Genomic DNA, 17,155 nt, shown 5'->3' with positions numbered 1-17,155 from the left:
CCCAGTAGGTGGCATAATTTATATTTTTTCCCAGTTTTTGTGTTTTCTTTTTTGCTTTATTTATTTTGTTTTGTTTCTACTTACAACAAAAAACTTATTTATTTTATTTTATTTTGTTTCTAATTACTTATGTATTTTACTTTATGATAATTCTTTTTGCTATTAAAGTTTCTAATAAAAGAAGTTCTTTATGAAAATTCTTTTTTGCTTTTAATGATTTTGAACAGAAAATACTTTGATAATTTTAGTTGCATCAATTTTATATAATTTTAGTTTCAATAATACTAGAGGTTGCTTATAATGTTTTGAACAGAAAGTACTTTGATAATTTTAGTTTCATAAATTTTATTTATGTTATTAAAGTTTATTTTATTTTTTATTTTATTTTATTTTGTTTCTACTTATATATTTTTATTGAAGTTTATATTATTTTGTTTCTAAATACTCATTTATTTTATTTTATGATAATTATTTTTGCTATTAAAGTTTGTAACAAAAAAGTTCTTTATGAAAATTCTTTTTGCTTTTAATGATTTTGAACAGAAAATGAACTCTGAAAAGGTTGAAAGTTGGCATGGTATCCTCATTTCATCCACATAGCATGTGCAAGAAAGTTGAGAGGGTTACGGCAAAAACCGGATGCACTTCGTGTACAAAACGGACAATCTCTTTCAAAGTATCAGGATTTCATACGGAAACTTGTCTGTTACAACAGGCATTTCAAATGAACTACGAAAAGGTTGAAAGTTGGCATGGTATCATCATAATAGTTGTGGAGAAAGTCTTCACTTTTTCTTAGCTTGTGTCCTTTCCTTATTGCGCCGTAACCATGGATAATCTTCATCATTTATCAGGATGCTTGGGTCAGCCTTCACTTTGAAGGGAGGAATTTCATGAAACTTTTCATAATCTTTGGACATGTCTGTCTTGCCTTCCACTCCCACGATGTCCCTTTTTCCTGAAAGAACTATGTGGTGCTTTGGCTCATCGTATGATGTATTTGCTTCCTTATCTTTTTTTTCCTCGGTTTGGTAGACATGTCCTTCACATAGATAACTTGTGCCACATCATTGGCTAGGACGAACGGTTCGTCAGTGTACCCAAGATTTTTCAGATCCACTGTTGTCATTCTGTACTGTGGGTCTACCTGTACCCCGCCTCCTGACAGATTGACCCATTTTCACTTAAACAAAGGGACCTTAAAATCATGTCCGTAGTCAAGTTCCCATATGTCCACTATGTAACCATAATATGTGTCCTTTCCCCTCTCGGTTGCTGCATCAAAGCGGACACCGCTGTTTTGGTTGGTGCTCTTTTGATCTTGGGCGATCGTGTAAAATGTATTCCCATTTATCTCGTATCCTTTGTAAGTCAATATAGTCGAAGATGGTCCCCTGGACAACGAGTACAGCTCATCACAAACAGTGTTGTCACCTCTGAGACGTGTTTCCAACCAACTGCTGAAACTCTGGATGTGTTCACATGTAATCCAGTTGTCGCACTGCTCCGGGTGTTTGGAGCGTAGATTGTTCTTGTGTTCACCGATGTGAGGGGTCACCAAGATAGAGTTCTGTAGAACTGTGTAGTGTGCTTGAGACCAAGAATATTCGTCCCTGCATATTATTGAGTCCCCTCCAAGCGTGCCTTTTCCAGTCAATCTCCCCTCATACCGCGATTTCGGGAGACCTATCTTCTTAAGGCCAGGAATGAAGTCAACACAAAACCCAATGACATCCTCTGTTTGATGGCCCATGGAGATGCTTCCTTCTGGCCTAGCGCGGTTACGGACATATTTCTTTAGGACTCCCATGAACCTCTCAAAGGGGTACATATTGTGTAGAAATACGAGGCCCAGAATAACAATCTCGTCAACTAGATGAACTAGGACGTGCGTCATGATATTGCAGAAGGATGGTGGGAACACCAGCTCGAAACTGACAAGACATTGCACCACATCACTCCTTAGCCTTGGTATGATTTCCGGATCAATCACCTTCTGAGATTGCATTGAGGAATGCACATAGCTTCACAATGGCTAATCAGACGTTTTCCGGTAGAAGCCCCCTCAATGCAACCGAAAGCAGTTGCGTCATAATCACGTGGCAGTCATGAGACTTTAGGTTCTGGAACTTTTTCTCTCGCATATTTATTATTCCCTTTATATTCGACGAGAAGCCAGTCGGGACCTTCATACTAAGCATACACTCAAAGAAGATTTCCTTCTCTTCTTTGGTAAGAGCGTAGCTGGCAGGACCTTCATACTGCTTTGGAGGTATGCCGTATTTTTCATGCAAACGTTGCAGGTCCTCCTGTGCCTTAGTTGTATCTTTTGTCTTCCCATACACGCCCAAGAAGCCTAGCAGGTTCACGCAAAGGTTCTTCGTCACGTGCATCACGTCGATCGAAGAGCGGACCTCTAGGTCTTTCCGGTAGAGTAGGTCCCAAAATATAAATTTCTTCTTCCACATGGGTGCGTGTCCCTCAGCGTCACTCGGAATAGCTAGTCCGCCGGGACCCTTTCCAAAGATTACGTGTAAATCATTGACCATAGCAAGTACGTGATCACCGGTACGCATGGCGGGCTTCTTCCGGTGATCTACCTCGCCTTTGAAATGCTTTCCTTTCTTTTGACATTGATGGTTGGTCGGAAGAAATCGATGATGGCCCAGGTACACATTCTTCCTGCATTTGTCCAGGTATATACTTTCGGTGTCAGCTAAACGGTGCGTGCATGCGTGGTATCCCTTGTTTGTTTGTCCTGAAAGGTTACTAAGAGCGGGCCAATCGTTGATGGTTACAAACAGCAACGCGTGCAGGTTAAATTCCTCCTGTCTGTGCTCATCCCATGCGCGTACACTATTTCCATTCCACAGTTGTAAAAGTTCTTCAACTAATGGCTTTAGGTACACATCAATGTCGTTGCTGGGTTGCTTAGGGCCTTGGATGAGAACTGGCATCATAATGAACTTCTGCTTCATGCACATCATAATGAGTCACGGGCCAGGTGTTGTGATTGCTGCTCTGCTCCCTGAAAGGATTAATGCCATCCGTGCTTAAACCAAACCATATGTTCCTTAGGTCACGTGCAAACTAAGCCCAGTACTCTCTCTCATTTTTTCTCCACTGCGACCCATTAGCGGGTGCTCTCAACTTCTCGTCTTTCTTACGGTCCTAACTATGCCATCACATCAACTTGGCATGCTCTTTGTTTCTGAACAGTCGTTTCAACCGTGGTATTATAGGAGCATACCACATCACCTTCGCAGGAACCCTCTTCCTGCGGGGCTCACCGTCAACATGACCAGGGTCATCTCGTTTGTTCTTATACCACAATGCACCGCATACCGGGCATGCGTTCAAATCCTCGTATGCACCGCGGTAGAGGATGTAGTCATTAGGGCATGCATGTATCTTTTGCACCTCCAACCCTAGAGGGCATACGACCTTCTTTGCTGCGTACGTACTGTCGGGTAATTCGTTATCCTTTGGAGGCTTCTTCTTCAATATTTTCAGTAGCTTCTCAAATCCTTTGTCAGGCACAGCATTCTCTGCCTTCCACTACAACAATTCCAGTATGGTACCTAGCTTTGTGTTGCCATCTTCGCAATTGGGGTACAACCCTTTTTTGTGATCCTTTAACATGCGATCGAACTTCATCTTCTCCTTTTGACTTTCGAATTGCGTCCTTGCATTGACAATGACCCGGCGGAGATCATCATCATCGGGCACACCGTCTGGATCCACTTGATCTTCAGCAGCTTCCCCCGTTGCAGCATCATCAGGCACATCATCTGGTTCCTCTTGATCTTCAGCAGCTCCCCCCGTTGCAGAATCACCGTATTCAGGGGGCACATAGTTGTCATCGTCCTCTTCTTCTTCACCGTCTTCCATCATAACCCCTATTTCTCCGTGCCTCGTCCAAACATTATAGTGTGGCATGAAACCCTTGTAAAGCAGGTGGGTGTGAAGGATTTTTCGGTCAGAGTAAGACTTCGTATTCCCACATTTAGGGCATGGAAACATATAAAACCATTCTGCTTGTTTTCCTCAGCCACTTCGAGAAAATTATGCACGCCTTTAATGTATTCGGAGGTGTGTCTGTCACCATACATCCATGGCCGGTTCATCTACGTGCATTATATATAATTATGTGTGTCAAAAGTAAAAAAAATCGGACAAGTATCTATCTAAAGTAAGAAAATCAGACAAGTATCTATCTAAAGTAAGAAAATCAGAACGAAGATAAGAACAAGAGGCTCACCACGGTGGTGTCGTCGACGAGATCGGCGCGGGCGATCAACGGCAGTGAAAACGGGGACGGGGCGTGACGGACCGCTAAATCTAGATAAATCTCGAGAAAAATGGAGCTCCGAGGTCGAGCTTCGAGAGAAGAAAGCTTAACTAGTGTGGCTTGGGCATTTCATCGAACACCTCATGTGCATAGGAGGTGAGCTAGAGCACCCAAATGCCATCCCCTCGCCAGCCAGAAAAAACAGAGCAATGTGGAGTGCTCTGCCGTGACGATGGGGATATATAGGCAACTTATTTGTCCCGGTTCGTGGCAGGAACCGGGACAAAATTCCCCCTTCTATACCGGTTCAAGGCACGAACTGGAACCAATGGTTGTGGGCCAGGAGCGCGGCCCATTGGTCCCGGTTCGTGCCTAGAATCGGGACAAATGAGTCCAGACGAATTGGGACCAATGCCCACGAGGCCCCGGCCAGCCCCCTGGGCTCATGAACCGGGACTAATGCCCCCCATGGGTCCCGGTTCGTAAAGAACCGGGACTAATGGGCTGGCCAGGCCCGAACCAAAGCCCTGCTTTCTACTAGTGGAAAATCAAGCCCAAGCCCGGCCCGCATGTGTAAAAGCCGGTCGGGTCTCGGGCCAGGCCCCTTCAGTAGATCACAAAAACTACGGGGCCGGGCCCGGCCCGGCCAGCCCGATCTTCGGGCTCAAAAACTAGGCCCGGGAGTAGTGTCAGGCCGGGCCGGGCTGCCCATGGACAGGACTACTCTACACCCTACTTTCCGAATGTCTAAGGCTGGCCATAGTGGGGTAACATAACTAGTATCATATACTTGGGACTCGCAAACATGCTTATGTAGCGGGCAATTAAAAGAGAGAGAGAGAGTCATAGTAATATAAGTAGATACCGTATCATAATAAATTTTATGCTACTATGCATGTCATGCATGGCAATAATGAGATCATCTATGATACTACTTTATGATACTATGTAGTATCATACACTAGTATCATATGCATGATATATACTAGTATATGTTACTCTCCACTATGACCAGCCTAAGGACCATCATATGCTACAGACCAGCAGCCATCGCCTCATAACAACAACGATGATGGTCCAAAATCCTAAGCTCGGGAGAGTTTAAAATCATCCATTATCTTGGCATGCATGTTTTGTATCTTTCTTATTTTTATTTGTTTTCTCCTGGCTTTGGATTGATGGATATTTTTTTGTAAGGGTTGTGAATCTATACTACTTACATACTTATAAAAGAGCAAATATCACTTTCACTAAACGCACCCCACGTATCATACAGACCAACAACGACAGCATGATTAGGCCCACAACCTCAATCTAACAGCCAGCGTTCACCTGATCATTCTATGGTGTACACTTAGTAATTAACATTCACGGACGTACTCCACCTTGGAGGAAAACACCGAAATCACTACTCTGCGTCCGCAACCCCTCAAATCACGCAGATCATCCCCAAAAAAGGAAACTAGTCCCATGTGGCTACGCTCGCACCTCCCCTGACGCCTCTATCGTCGGATCCCCCTCCTCCATCCCTCCATCACTCCTCTTTTGCGCCGGCGGCGAAGAGAGAGGCGGACGCAGAGGGCAGCGACAAGCTGTGAGAACCCATAGCTCCAGGAGTTCGAGGGGGTAGAATTAGAACTTTTGCATCTTTGCATTCATGCATTTCAAAAATTGGGATATTTTTCATGCTTTTGAGCAAAGTGAGTTGGCACGATCCCCATTCTAGGAGTATGAGGCTGGTTCGCGGCCTGACTCCATGCCTTTCTCGTCGCCGTCCCTGCCACCACCCGCTCCAATGACCGCCGAGGAGGAGGAAGAGCTGGTTAGGCGGGTGCTTGATCGGTTGAAGCGTGAAGACGTTCGACTACATCCACCGTGTTGTGAAACGCTTTCGCTTACGGTCTACGAGGGTACGTATACACACTCTCCCCCTCGTTGCTATGCATCTTCATGAATAGATCATTGCGTGTGCGTAGAATTTTTTTTGTTTTCCATGCATCAATTCCTAAAAGTGGCATCATGAGTCAGGTCTATGCGTAGATGATATGCACGAGTAGAACACAAAGAAGTTATGGACGGTTATGTTCATACTGCTTACTTTTGATTCGGCGGCATTGTGGGATGAAGCGGCCTGGACCAACCTGACATGTCCACGCACATGAGACCGGTTCCACCGACTGACATGTAACTAGTTTTGCATAAAGGTGGCTGGCGGGTGTTTGTTTCTCCTACTTTAGTTGAATCGAATTTGACTGCGGCCACTACAAAAAAATACATGTCATCAAAATATCGAATGAATACCAACTTCACATGATTACTTATAACAAGATTTTTCCCATGTCGTCAAGAACAAAAGTAACTACTCACGAACTATATTCATGTTCAAGGTCAGAGGGGTATTGAATATGCTTAAGGATCTTAGCATTTAATCTTCCGGCAAATAACCCAACTAGTATCAACTATAAGATGTAACCAACACTGCTAGCAACCTATAGGTACCACTCTGAGGTTTTGAGACAAACATTGAATACAGAGGTGAACTAGGGATTGAGAGGAGATGGTGTTGGTGAAGATGTTGATGAAGATTGGCCCGCCCACGATGACATGATCATTGGTGATGTAGATGGCTTCGATTTCCCCCTCGCGTAGGGAAGTATCCCAGGCGAAATCGCTCCGCCAGAGAGAAAAAGTGCTCCTGCCCAGTTTCCGCCTCGAGATAGTGGTGCTTCTCCTAAAAGTCTTCTTCTGATTTTTTAGGGCAAATAGTATCATATAGGAGATGATGGGCCCCGGAGGTCTGCTGGTGGGGCCACGAGCTCATTAGGCGCGCCCTAGAGGGCGTCCCCCTTGAGCTCGTCGCTCTCTGGTGGGGCCCCTCCTGGTATTTCTTCCGCTAGTGTTTTTTTATATATTTCAAAATAATTCTCTATAAATTTACTGATTATTTGGAGATGTGGAGAATATCTATCTCTGTTGTAGCTTTTTCTGGTCCAGAATTCCAGCTGCGTGTAATCCCCCTCTTCATGTGAAACTTGCGAAATAAAAGATAAAATGCATTAGAATTTCATCATAGAGTGAAATAACAACCTAGAACAGAATAAATAATCATAGGAAGACATGATGCAAAATTGACATATCTGTTTGCGGCCTGACGCCCATGCCTTTCCCGTCGCCATCCTCGCCACCACCCGCTCCGATGACCGCCAAGGAGGAGGAAGAGCTAGTTAGCCGGGTGCTCGAGGACTCCGTCCACACCCACGACAAGGCCCAGTGGCAGGGCCTCGAAGAAATGATGGCCCTCTCCGTGGCCGGCGACGTCGCCATCCCGAAGCTCGACGCCGTGGTCAAGGAGGAGGATATGGAGGAGGTGAAGGAGGAGGAGCCCGCGGCATGCAACCAGGGACTGGTCGGCCAGAGGTGGTCATGGACGGAGACGGTGCCGTGCACGCCGACATGTGGTCACCGTCTCCGCCACGGCCAGAGGTCGTGCATCCGCAGCCGCTTCCCGACTGGTTAGGGCCGCCTGCCCACCTTTGGACGCCACCGGCCTACATCGACCTCATTAGCGACGAGGACAATGACGACCATGGCGGTGACGGGCTTATCTAGCTTTCTTAATTTTTTAAACTTTAAGTTTAGTTAAGAATGTGGTGGACTGGACTTTTGTGGATGTTTATGTTTATATTAATATTTTTAAGAAAAAAGGACAATTTGAAATGTGGCGGGCCGGTTACACTCACCGATGGCCGAACGACCGTATCCGGACGCATGTGTCCGTTTTCTCAACTCAAATAGACAAAATCCAAATAAAACGAACGTCCGTTTTAAAGTCGGTGGTTGGAGTTGGCCTAAGGATCCAATTATGTAGAACTCCTCTGAGTCCAAGGAGCTAGACTGTACTCAGATAAGGGATCATTAAAGTGACGCAGTAACACTGATTAGACCTATTTACCGAACTTACATTTTTTTAAGCAGCCTTTTTACGTCAGTAGACCACATCATACCTGACAGAACATGAGCCTCAAAGATTAGGCCTTAGATAATTAAAATGATCAAAGCGGCGCAGGTGCCATTGATGGCGTGCTGAGGTGCTACGTTCTAACGAGTGAGACGCCTGATGGCACACGCCGCGCATCACCCTTTAACTAAGCCCTAATGGCAGCCATTAGTTGTCCTGCGAGAGCTGCATACTTGACTCTCGCCTATTGTTTTCTCTCTTAATTTTCTTGATATTTCGGCTCGCTGATTTAGTAAAAAACTACGTCTCTTTCCTCGAGATTCTGACTCGCGGGTGTTGACAATGGTCAATGGGCCATTCGGACTGAGCTGTCACACATGCTCCTCCACGTCAGTTGATTAAAAATGCCTTGTTAATCTCCGACGGCCGGCGAGCAGCGTGTGAACTGGTAATTTAATCACCAGCACTCCAGCGGGCGGCTTTATTCTATCCTGGGAAATGCTTGAGCAGGACAGAGTCTAGAAATGACACCACGTACGTGACCCGTGGCATGCCTGGCTGACCTGTCCGGTCCAGCAAGTACAAAGCGCAGGGCAAGACTCGCTGGAGAAGTAGAATGTGCTCCAGAAAGTGAGAAGAAAACTTGGGGTAAATGCGCATGTCGCAGTCCGGTCGACTATGATTTGCTGAAAGCAGCAGAGCAACACGTATAAGTGAGCTGCTGGTCTGGTTCATCTTCACAAGCCAAAGCCAAAGTAAAGCAGTAGCAGCTCAGAACTCAGATCACTCGGCTTACGGTGACGGCGGTGATCATCGGCCGACAGCGGTGACAGACACATGGCTCTGATACGTGAGAAGAGGCTTCCGCAGCTGCACCTTTCGTTGCCTGTCCCGCCCCGCGCGGCCGCGCAGGAGCTCGGCGTCCTTGGCCGGCGCCCCAACCCCGCGGTCGCGCCGGCGCCGACGGCCACCAAGGCGTCGACCCCGTCGGGGCTGTCCAGCCAGTTCCGCCTGGCCGACTTCGAGAAGCTTGCCGTCCTGGGCCGCGGGAACGGCGGCACGGTCTACAAGGTCCGCCACCGGGAGACGTGCGCGCTCTACGCGCTCAAGGTGCAGCACTACGGCGACCCCGCTGCGGCCAACGAGGCCGACGTCCTCGGCCGCACCGGCTCGCCCTTCGTCGTCCGCTGCCACTCCGTGCTCCCCGCCGCGACCTCCGGCGACGTCGCGCTGCTCCTCGAGCTGGTGGACGGCGGGTCGCTCGACTCCGTCAGGAGCCGCCGCGGCGCGTTCACGGAGGCCGCGCTTGCGGAGGTGGCGGCGCAAGCGCTGTCCGGGCTGGCGTACCTCCACGCCCGCCGCATCGTGCACCTCGACGTCAAGCCGGCCAACCTCCTCGTCAGCACCGCCGGGGAGGTCAAGGTCGCCGACTTCGGCATCGCCAAGGTGGTCGCCCGCGCCGGCGACCACTGCACGTCGTACGCCGGCACCTCCGCGTACATGAGCCCCGAGCGCTTCGACCCGGAGGCGCACGGCGGGCACTACGACCCGTACGCCGCCGACGTGTGGAGCCTGGGGGTCACGCTCCTTGAGCTCTTCATGGGCAGGTACCCGCTCCTCCCCGCCGGGCAGCGGCCGAGCTGGGCGGCGCTCATGTGCGCCGTCTGCTTCGGCGAGCCGCCGGTGCTGCCCGCCGGTGCCTCCTCGCCGGAGCTCCGGGGATTCGTCGCCTCGTGCCTGCAAAAGGACTACCGAAACAGGGCGTCCGTCGCGGAGCTGCTTGCTCACCCATTCGTCGCCGGCAGGGACATGCCCGTGTCGAAATGCGCGCTCCGGAAGCTGGTCGCCGACGCCTCGTCTTCGTTGTAGTGCAGGCATACGTGATCGTGTTAGGCGGCAGGGCCATGCGCATAGGAGTACATAGGATCAATTTTGCTAGCCATGTACAATGCCATGTATGCAGAGCAGAACACATGAGTAGTTAGTTTAGGGATGACCTAGGTCAGACACTGGTGATGTTTTAGCATTTGGGACTAGATGCATTTTGCATCACGGTGGAAACGGATAAACACATGTTTTTATTCCACACCACTGTAAAATAAGAAAATATTACCTTTTGTCCGTCAATTATCGACTAATACCATGTTTGGTTCATAAACTTCAATATGAGACTGTTAAACCCTCAATCAAATCACAACGGTAGAGTTGTCGCAGTCTTTTAGCACAAGTGGGAACCCACGGTCTGCACAAATTAATAAAGGACAATACATCGCAAAATAAGAGAACTCATGAAAATACGAAACATAAAAAAGAAACTAAAAAGTCAGAGGGAAGTAAAAAAAGAATAAATAGTCTAAAAAGACAAAGGAAAACATACAAAAATTATAAAAGTAAACATTCTAGTAAACTTAGAAAAATATGGAATTATTAAATTTTGCTCCCTTTGTAACGAAATATAAGACATTTTTGGAAAAAGTTGGCTACAAAAAACATCCTACATTTTGTTATAGAGGGAGTAATTTGTAGATAGCAAAATTAAAAGTAAAACAAAAACTGAAAGAAAATTTACATCATATGTTGATGGAGTATTTATAATGTACAATCTTCTTTTGGATTTCAAAATACATTTTTTTAGCAAATATGTTTTGTTCTTGATTTAATTCATAAAATTATTTTTTATTTCATGTTTGTTGCCTCATTTTTTGAACTGGGTTGTTGACCAAGCTACCACGTGTGCAATATCCCCGCAATAATGTAATTGGGTGTACCTCTTTTACTAAGATTGAGGCATTGTGCTGTGTGGTTTCAAAAATAATTAAGAATCCAAGATGTCATTCGTCATTCATACCTCCCTATGTATTCTCACAATGTATACTAGTAATGGTACGGATGTCAGCTTAACTCTTGTGGATCGGTGTAAGGACTAATAAGTACGAGTCAAAAACCAACTCAAGATTGGTAGACCAACATCAACCAACGAAAAATGAAGTTTGTGGACATTTGTCAACAAATACGGTAGACATTTGTAAAGATGTACATGATAACTAATAAAAACACAACACCATTCATGTGGTACACAATTGTTAAATGTGCTCAATATAACTAATACATTTGTATTGGACAAGTAAAAGTGCACCATACAACTAAAATAAATTGCAGCGAACAAATATGTGATACACAACTGCTAGCAAATGCAATGAGAAGTTGTCAACAATTAAATGCGACATCCAAGAAAAAATGTGCCAGATGGATTAGACAACAAATAAAATTGCATTGTTCAAATATGGTACGGACAACCGTTGACAAGTGTTGTAGACAATGGACAATTGTTCCAAACAACTAACATCAAATACAACATATAAACATACACCATAGAGAACCATAAAATTATGGTGGAGAAATAGTACAGTAGAAAACAAAAATATACAGTTAAAAACTAAAACTCTTCATTACAAATATAAGAGGACATACATTCGAGAGTACTGTAGCACCAAAAATACGCTAGCTAGAGTAGACTGTAGAATGTAGTATAAAACACTCACCAAAACATATCCAGTCGGGATCTAGCTTAGTCCAAACTAAGATAACTGAAACAAGCTTTGAGTTGCGTGTGTAATTTCTAATTTGACAACATAAAAGTTTCCAATTAGTTTTAAAAGGCTTGCATCCTCTTTCTTGGAAGTTAGATGTCAAACCAAAAAAGGAAGTAACCAAATGTTTGTTGTGTTTTTAATACCATAGTATAATTTCCTACCAATGAAACAATGTATACTACCACCATAACTTGAAGCGTGCTCTGAAAAACCACTCTTGGCGAAATTAGTGATTCCAAGGGTCTAAATACAAAAAATAACAATTGTTTAATATGATTAGAATAAAAACAAACCCCTTTGCATTTCCCTTTTTAGGTGACTTTAAATTTCACTTTGTATAATCTGTGCTGGACTGTTATTTGGAGCAACCTTTTCCCATCAGCGAAGTGTGGCATCACATACAACTTCCTTCACTGAATTAGGCATCAAAAAGTAACCGACATGTCCAATCCAGTGAAAACGGAAACCAATTAATAAAAAAAACAATCATTTGATTTAATCCAACGACTATACCAAAAGTGATAGAGATTGAAAAAAATGGCGATGTACCAATAGACGGCCCCAAAGCAAATACAAATACAAATACAATTAATCTTCTCAGTGAGTTTATAATTACGCTTCTCATGGACCGAATGTTAACAATAACGTCGCTCGTGCTACACATTGTGGTTGGTTCTCAAAACAACAAGCGAGTGGATGTTAACTCTTTAGCAATTCACATATCTGCATTCTAAAATTAGTGCCGGACTTTTAATTTAAAGTACGTGCTCTTTCCCACAAAAAAGTTCTCCTAACTGTTTCACAAGTCAATATTTCTTGAGTTTGACCAAATAGTATAGATAAAAATAACAATATTTTATAATACCATATAAATGATCTATCAATACATATTTCATAATGAATCTATTAGTATTGATTTGGTGTTTTCCTCAAAACAAAATGTTAATTTGGTATTGTAGATGTTAATATATTTTTTCTATGAACTTGGTCAAACTTAAAAAGTTTTGTTTATGAAAAGGTTTGACCTAGGAAAAAACAGGGAATTTATCTTGTGGGAATAGTAGACCTTTTCAGTCAGCAGAAAGCAGGATAGCCCAGAACTACTTCTGAATATTAGGCGTTAAAAAATAAAATCAAAATGGCGCAGATGGACGCTCCATGACGTGTTGTGTTGTGTTCTAACAATGGAGGCGCCTGATGACACACGTCGCACAACACGTTTAACCAAAGCACCAAACTCTAATACTTAATAATGTTGATCGCTTGATCGTCACAACCACTTTTGCACGGATTGACTGAGCTCTCGTCCCTCTCGCTTTCGTTCCAATTAATTAACAGTAGCCTGCCAATTAGCAACTACAGGACCTGACTACGTATGGCATTACAGATACCTGGCTGCCTTTGAATTTCATGGTCACATTCGTCCAGGTCGCTCAATTAAAAAGTGCTCGCTAATCTCTGAGGGGCGAGAGTAACCTATTGTCAAATGGGATACGGGTTTTACTCTATTCTATTAAACAGTACCCTAGAACCTTGTGACCAAACACAATCTACCACCTCATAATGTGAGAATGGTTTGAAAAAGAAGCGGATATAATTTGTGGAAGAAAAGAAAATATTATGATTTGGAGAAGAAGGTTGAAAAGGAATGAAACCACAGGATAGTGACGGGAACTAGTCACAATCTGACCGAGTATGACCTGTCGAAAGCAACACAGACAAAGATGTGATCATGTATGCCAGTATGTCACGAGTGCTCACGTATCGAGAAATAAGGGATCGGAGGCTTACCGAGCGCTCTCAGAGCTTAGCAATTTCTGGCCGTTGGATCATTTTGCTTGATGCGTTTCAGACCGTTCGATCGATGCGGTGAAAGATTCTGGCCGTCGGATCGACCCACCGCGCCTGTAGCAATGAATAGTTTCACCACTTTCGTGCCACCGCTCGTAATTCTAGCGCCCCCACGAGGGCATTTTCGTCATTTCGCGTCCTGAGGTATAAAAGGGGCCGCTCCTGTGGAGAGGAAACCTAGCCGTCGCTCCATAATGTTAATTGATATAATAATCACGTCCTTGCTAGATTTCCACAAATCATTCCATAATGTTCATGAATTGGCCTATGAAAAAACAGACAAGCAATTGACATTAGTGGAGGGGCTTGATGAAGATTGTTTAGAGGGCTAATCAGACTTGAGGGGGAAGATGATAAGTTATGCATGAACTATGAGAAATTGTTGATATTTAGGCCTAATAATTAGGGGTACACTTATGAGTTTTCCTAGTGTAGGGAGCAATGGCCCCCTTTGGAATTTAGACACCATGAAGCTCTGCCACTAATTGACATTACTATGCTTTGGAATGATTAACAAAGAAGCACCGGATTGAATAGGAAAATTATTACGATTACAACCTGCGTGTGCACATATTGAAAAGACAGATTATTGGAAGTAGTGAAATGACTATAGCTTACATTGTGTAGTAGTATAAGGCATACGAGAAGAAAAGAAGAGACAACAGAAGAGGCACACGCATGGAAGTCGTATACTTGTCGTCCAGTTGATAATGTGACGCAACGAGAATATTGATGTCTACTACGCAAGTTTATTCTTGTAGACTCGTGTTGGGCCTCCAAGCGCAGAGTTTTGTAGGACGGTAGCAATTTTCCCTCAAGTGGATGACCTAAGTTTTATCAATATGTAGGAGATGACCTAGGATGAAGATAGTCTCTCTCAAGCAACCCGACAATCAAATACAAGACATCTCTTGTGTCCTCGACACACCCAATACAATGGTCGGAGAGATGGTGATAAAAGTGTAGTATGGATAGTACAGCAAGGTAGTAAATAGTAAAAGGAGCACAAACGGTATTGCAATGATGGAAAATGAGGCCTAGGATGCATACTTTCACTAGTGCAATCTCTCAACAATGCTAACATAGTAGGATCATATGATTATCCCTCAAAGTGCAATAAAGAATCACTCCCGAGTTCCTATTAGCTGAGAAGAAAAGATAGAAATTGTTTGTAGGGTACGGAACCACATCAAAGCTATTCTTTTCGGTCAATCTATCCCAGAGTTCGTACTAAAATAACACCAAGCTATTCTTTCCGATCAATCTAACCAAGAGTTTGTACTAAAATAATACCATACGACACACATCAACCAACTCTAATGTCACCTAGATACTCCAATGTCACCACAAGTATCCGTGAATTAATTCTACGATATGCATCAAACAACTTCACGATCATAATATTCAATCCACACAAAGAACTGCAAGGGGACCCCAAAGTTTCTATCGGACAAAAGAAAATAAAAACGTACATCAACCCCTATGCATAGATTACCCCAATGTCACCTCGGGAATCTGCAAGTTGAGTGCCATAACATACATCAAGTGAATTAATATGATACCCCATTGTCACCTCAAGTATTCATACCGCAAGACATACATCATGTGTTCTCATATGTGAATATTCAATCCGACAAGACAAAACTTCAAAGGGTAAAGATTCAATTCATCACAACGAGAGTAGAGAGGAGAGAAACATCATATGATCCATCTATGTTAACAAAGCCCATGATATATCAAGATCATGACATCTCAAGATCACGACATCGCATGAAAGCAACCTTATTCAACAGGACTAAATTTATCATTGGGAACAGTAACTCGACTAGATTCTGGAAAGATACATGGTTAGGGGAGACACCACTAGCCACATCTCTATATAATACTATACAACATAAGGACGCTTATATTGCTACAATATTACAATATGTCCCTCTAAATTTCAAGTTCAGGAGGTCCCTAGTAGGATAACGATGGGATAGCTCATTGCATCTCATGCAGAGGTTAATGGACGTTAACCTCTCGGATGAGCCAGTTTCAATTCACTGGAAATTACCGGCGAATGAAATTTTCTCTATGAAGTTGATGTATTTAGATTTAATAAACGTTGGTCCTATTCCGAAATCAATCCATATTTGGAAGATAAAGTACCTTTAAGAATCAAAATCTTCATGTGGTTCGTGCGCAAGGAAGTGATTCTCACCAAGGATAACCTGACAAAGTAGAGATGGGAGGATAGTAAACAATGTTGCTTTTGTGATCAAGATGAAACTATACAACACCTCTTTCTTAACTCTCCTCTCGCCAAACTCTTATGTCTTACAATTCATGTAGCCTTTAATGTTAGCTCTTCAAATAATATTAACACGTTATTTGGGACGTGGCTTAATGGAGTGGAACCATGTGTTGTGGCATATATTCGAATAGGAGTATGCGCATTGTTTCGGCTATATGCAACTGGAGAAATGACATGATTTTAAATAGACAAACTCTTATTAATTTTTTGCAGGTTATATACCGAGTCACTACTTGCACCTGTATGTGTTGTTACTCGGTCATGCAGAGGCCAATGAGCTTATGGCTATTGGGTGCAACCGTTGGAAGATGGTAGTATGGGATGCCTACAACCGGCATGGATGACGGTCCAATAATAGGCTAGGTGTTTAGTCATCTTGACCTATTTTGGTCGGATGTGGCAACTTTTATTTTCATTTGCTTGGCTCTTCTTGTGAGCTTGTATCATATCTCAGACTTATTTGGACCTTTTGCGTAATAAAATTGGCTGCATGCATCAATCCGATGTGGGGTGACCATCCATTTCAGAAAAAAATGTAGGACATGCATTGGCTGAGCGTACATCCACATATTCCCTTGTGACGCATTTGGTAGGCTCCATATACCTCAGACAGGCCTGCGTGGGAAGAAAATGGCCCATTTGGTTACCGGCATTCACTGTTGGGCCTGCATAGTATGAACATTAAAGCACCTCTAGGCCTGCATTTAGAGGAACGCTCAAATCTGCCGTTTTTGTGGAGTCAGGCCCACGCGATGCAACCCTAGGCACGTGGGCGTGGGCGATTCGACGCATGGGTGCGGTCCCGAGAAGTCACGTTGTTTCCAGACGCTTCATCATAAATTACCCTCACCTTCCTTCATCACCGCTCTCTCCCCCCTTCCCCACTCACACCTGCGGTGGCGACCACCGGAACTCTACTGCGATTGGATCCAAGAAGGCGGCAACCATCGGAGCGACTGCAGACCTCCACCGGAGTGCATCGACCATGACGGTAAGTCCTCGTCCTCTCTGTAGATTCACTGCTTTCGACTCGGGCTAGATTAGAGCACGTGGTTAAAGAGTTAGGGAGGGGATTGAACACATCGGGGGTGTAGGGTTGCCCTCAATCGATTCTACATCGACGGCTAATAGGGTTCATAGGTTATTTTTTTATTACATCGGGGGTG

General features: G+C 44.3%; 1 protein-coding gene across 1 annotated transcript; it reads left to right on the top strand.

Annotated features, from left to right (window-relative positions):
- Positions 1 to 9,086: 9,086 nt before the first annotated feature.
- LOC123089933 (mitogen-activated protein kinase kinase 9-like) lies at positions 9,087 to 10,118 on the top strand. The gene has a single exon (XM_044511466.1). The coding sequence runs from the start codon at positions 9,087 to 9,089 to the stop codon at positions 10,116 to 10,118; it is 1,032 nt and encodes a 343-aa protein (XP_044367401.1).
- Positions 10,119 to 17,155: the final 7,037 nt, after the last annotated feature.

This window comes from Triticum aestivum, chromosome 4B, assembly GCF_018294505.1.
Source record: "Triticum aestivum cultivar Chinese Spring chromosome 4B, IWGSC CS RefSeq v2.1, whole genome shotgun sequence".
Taxonomy (NCBI): domain Eukaryota; kingdom Viridiplantae; phylum Streptophyta; class Magnoliopsida; order Poales; family Poaceae; genus Triticum; species Triticum aestivum.
Note: the sequence above shows the minus strand (reverse complement) of the source record. Positions and strands in the feature narration are given on the sequence as shown.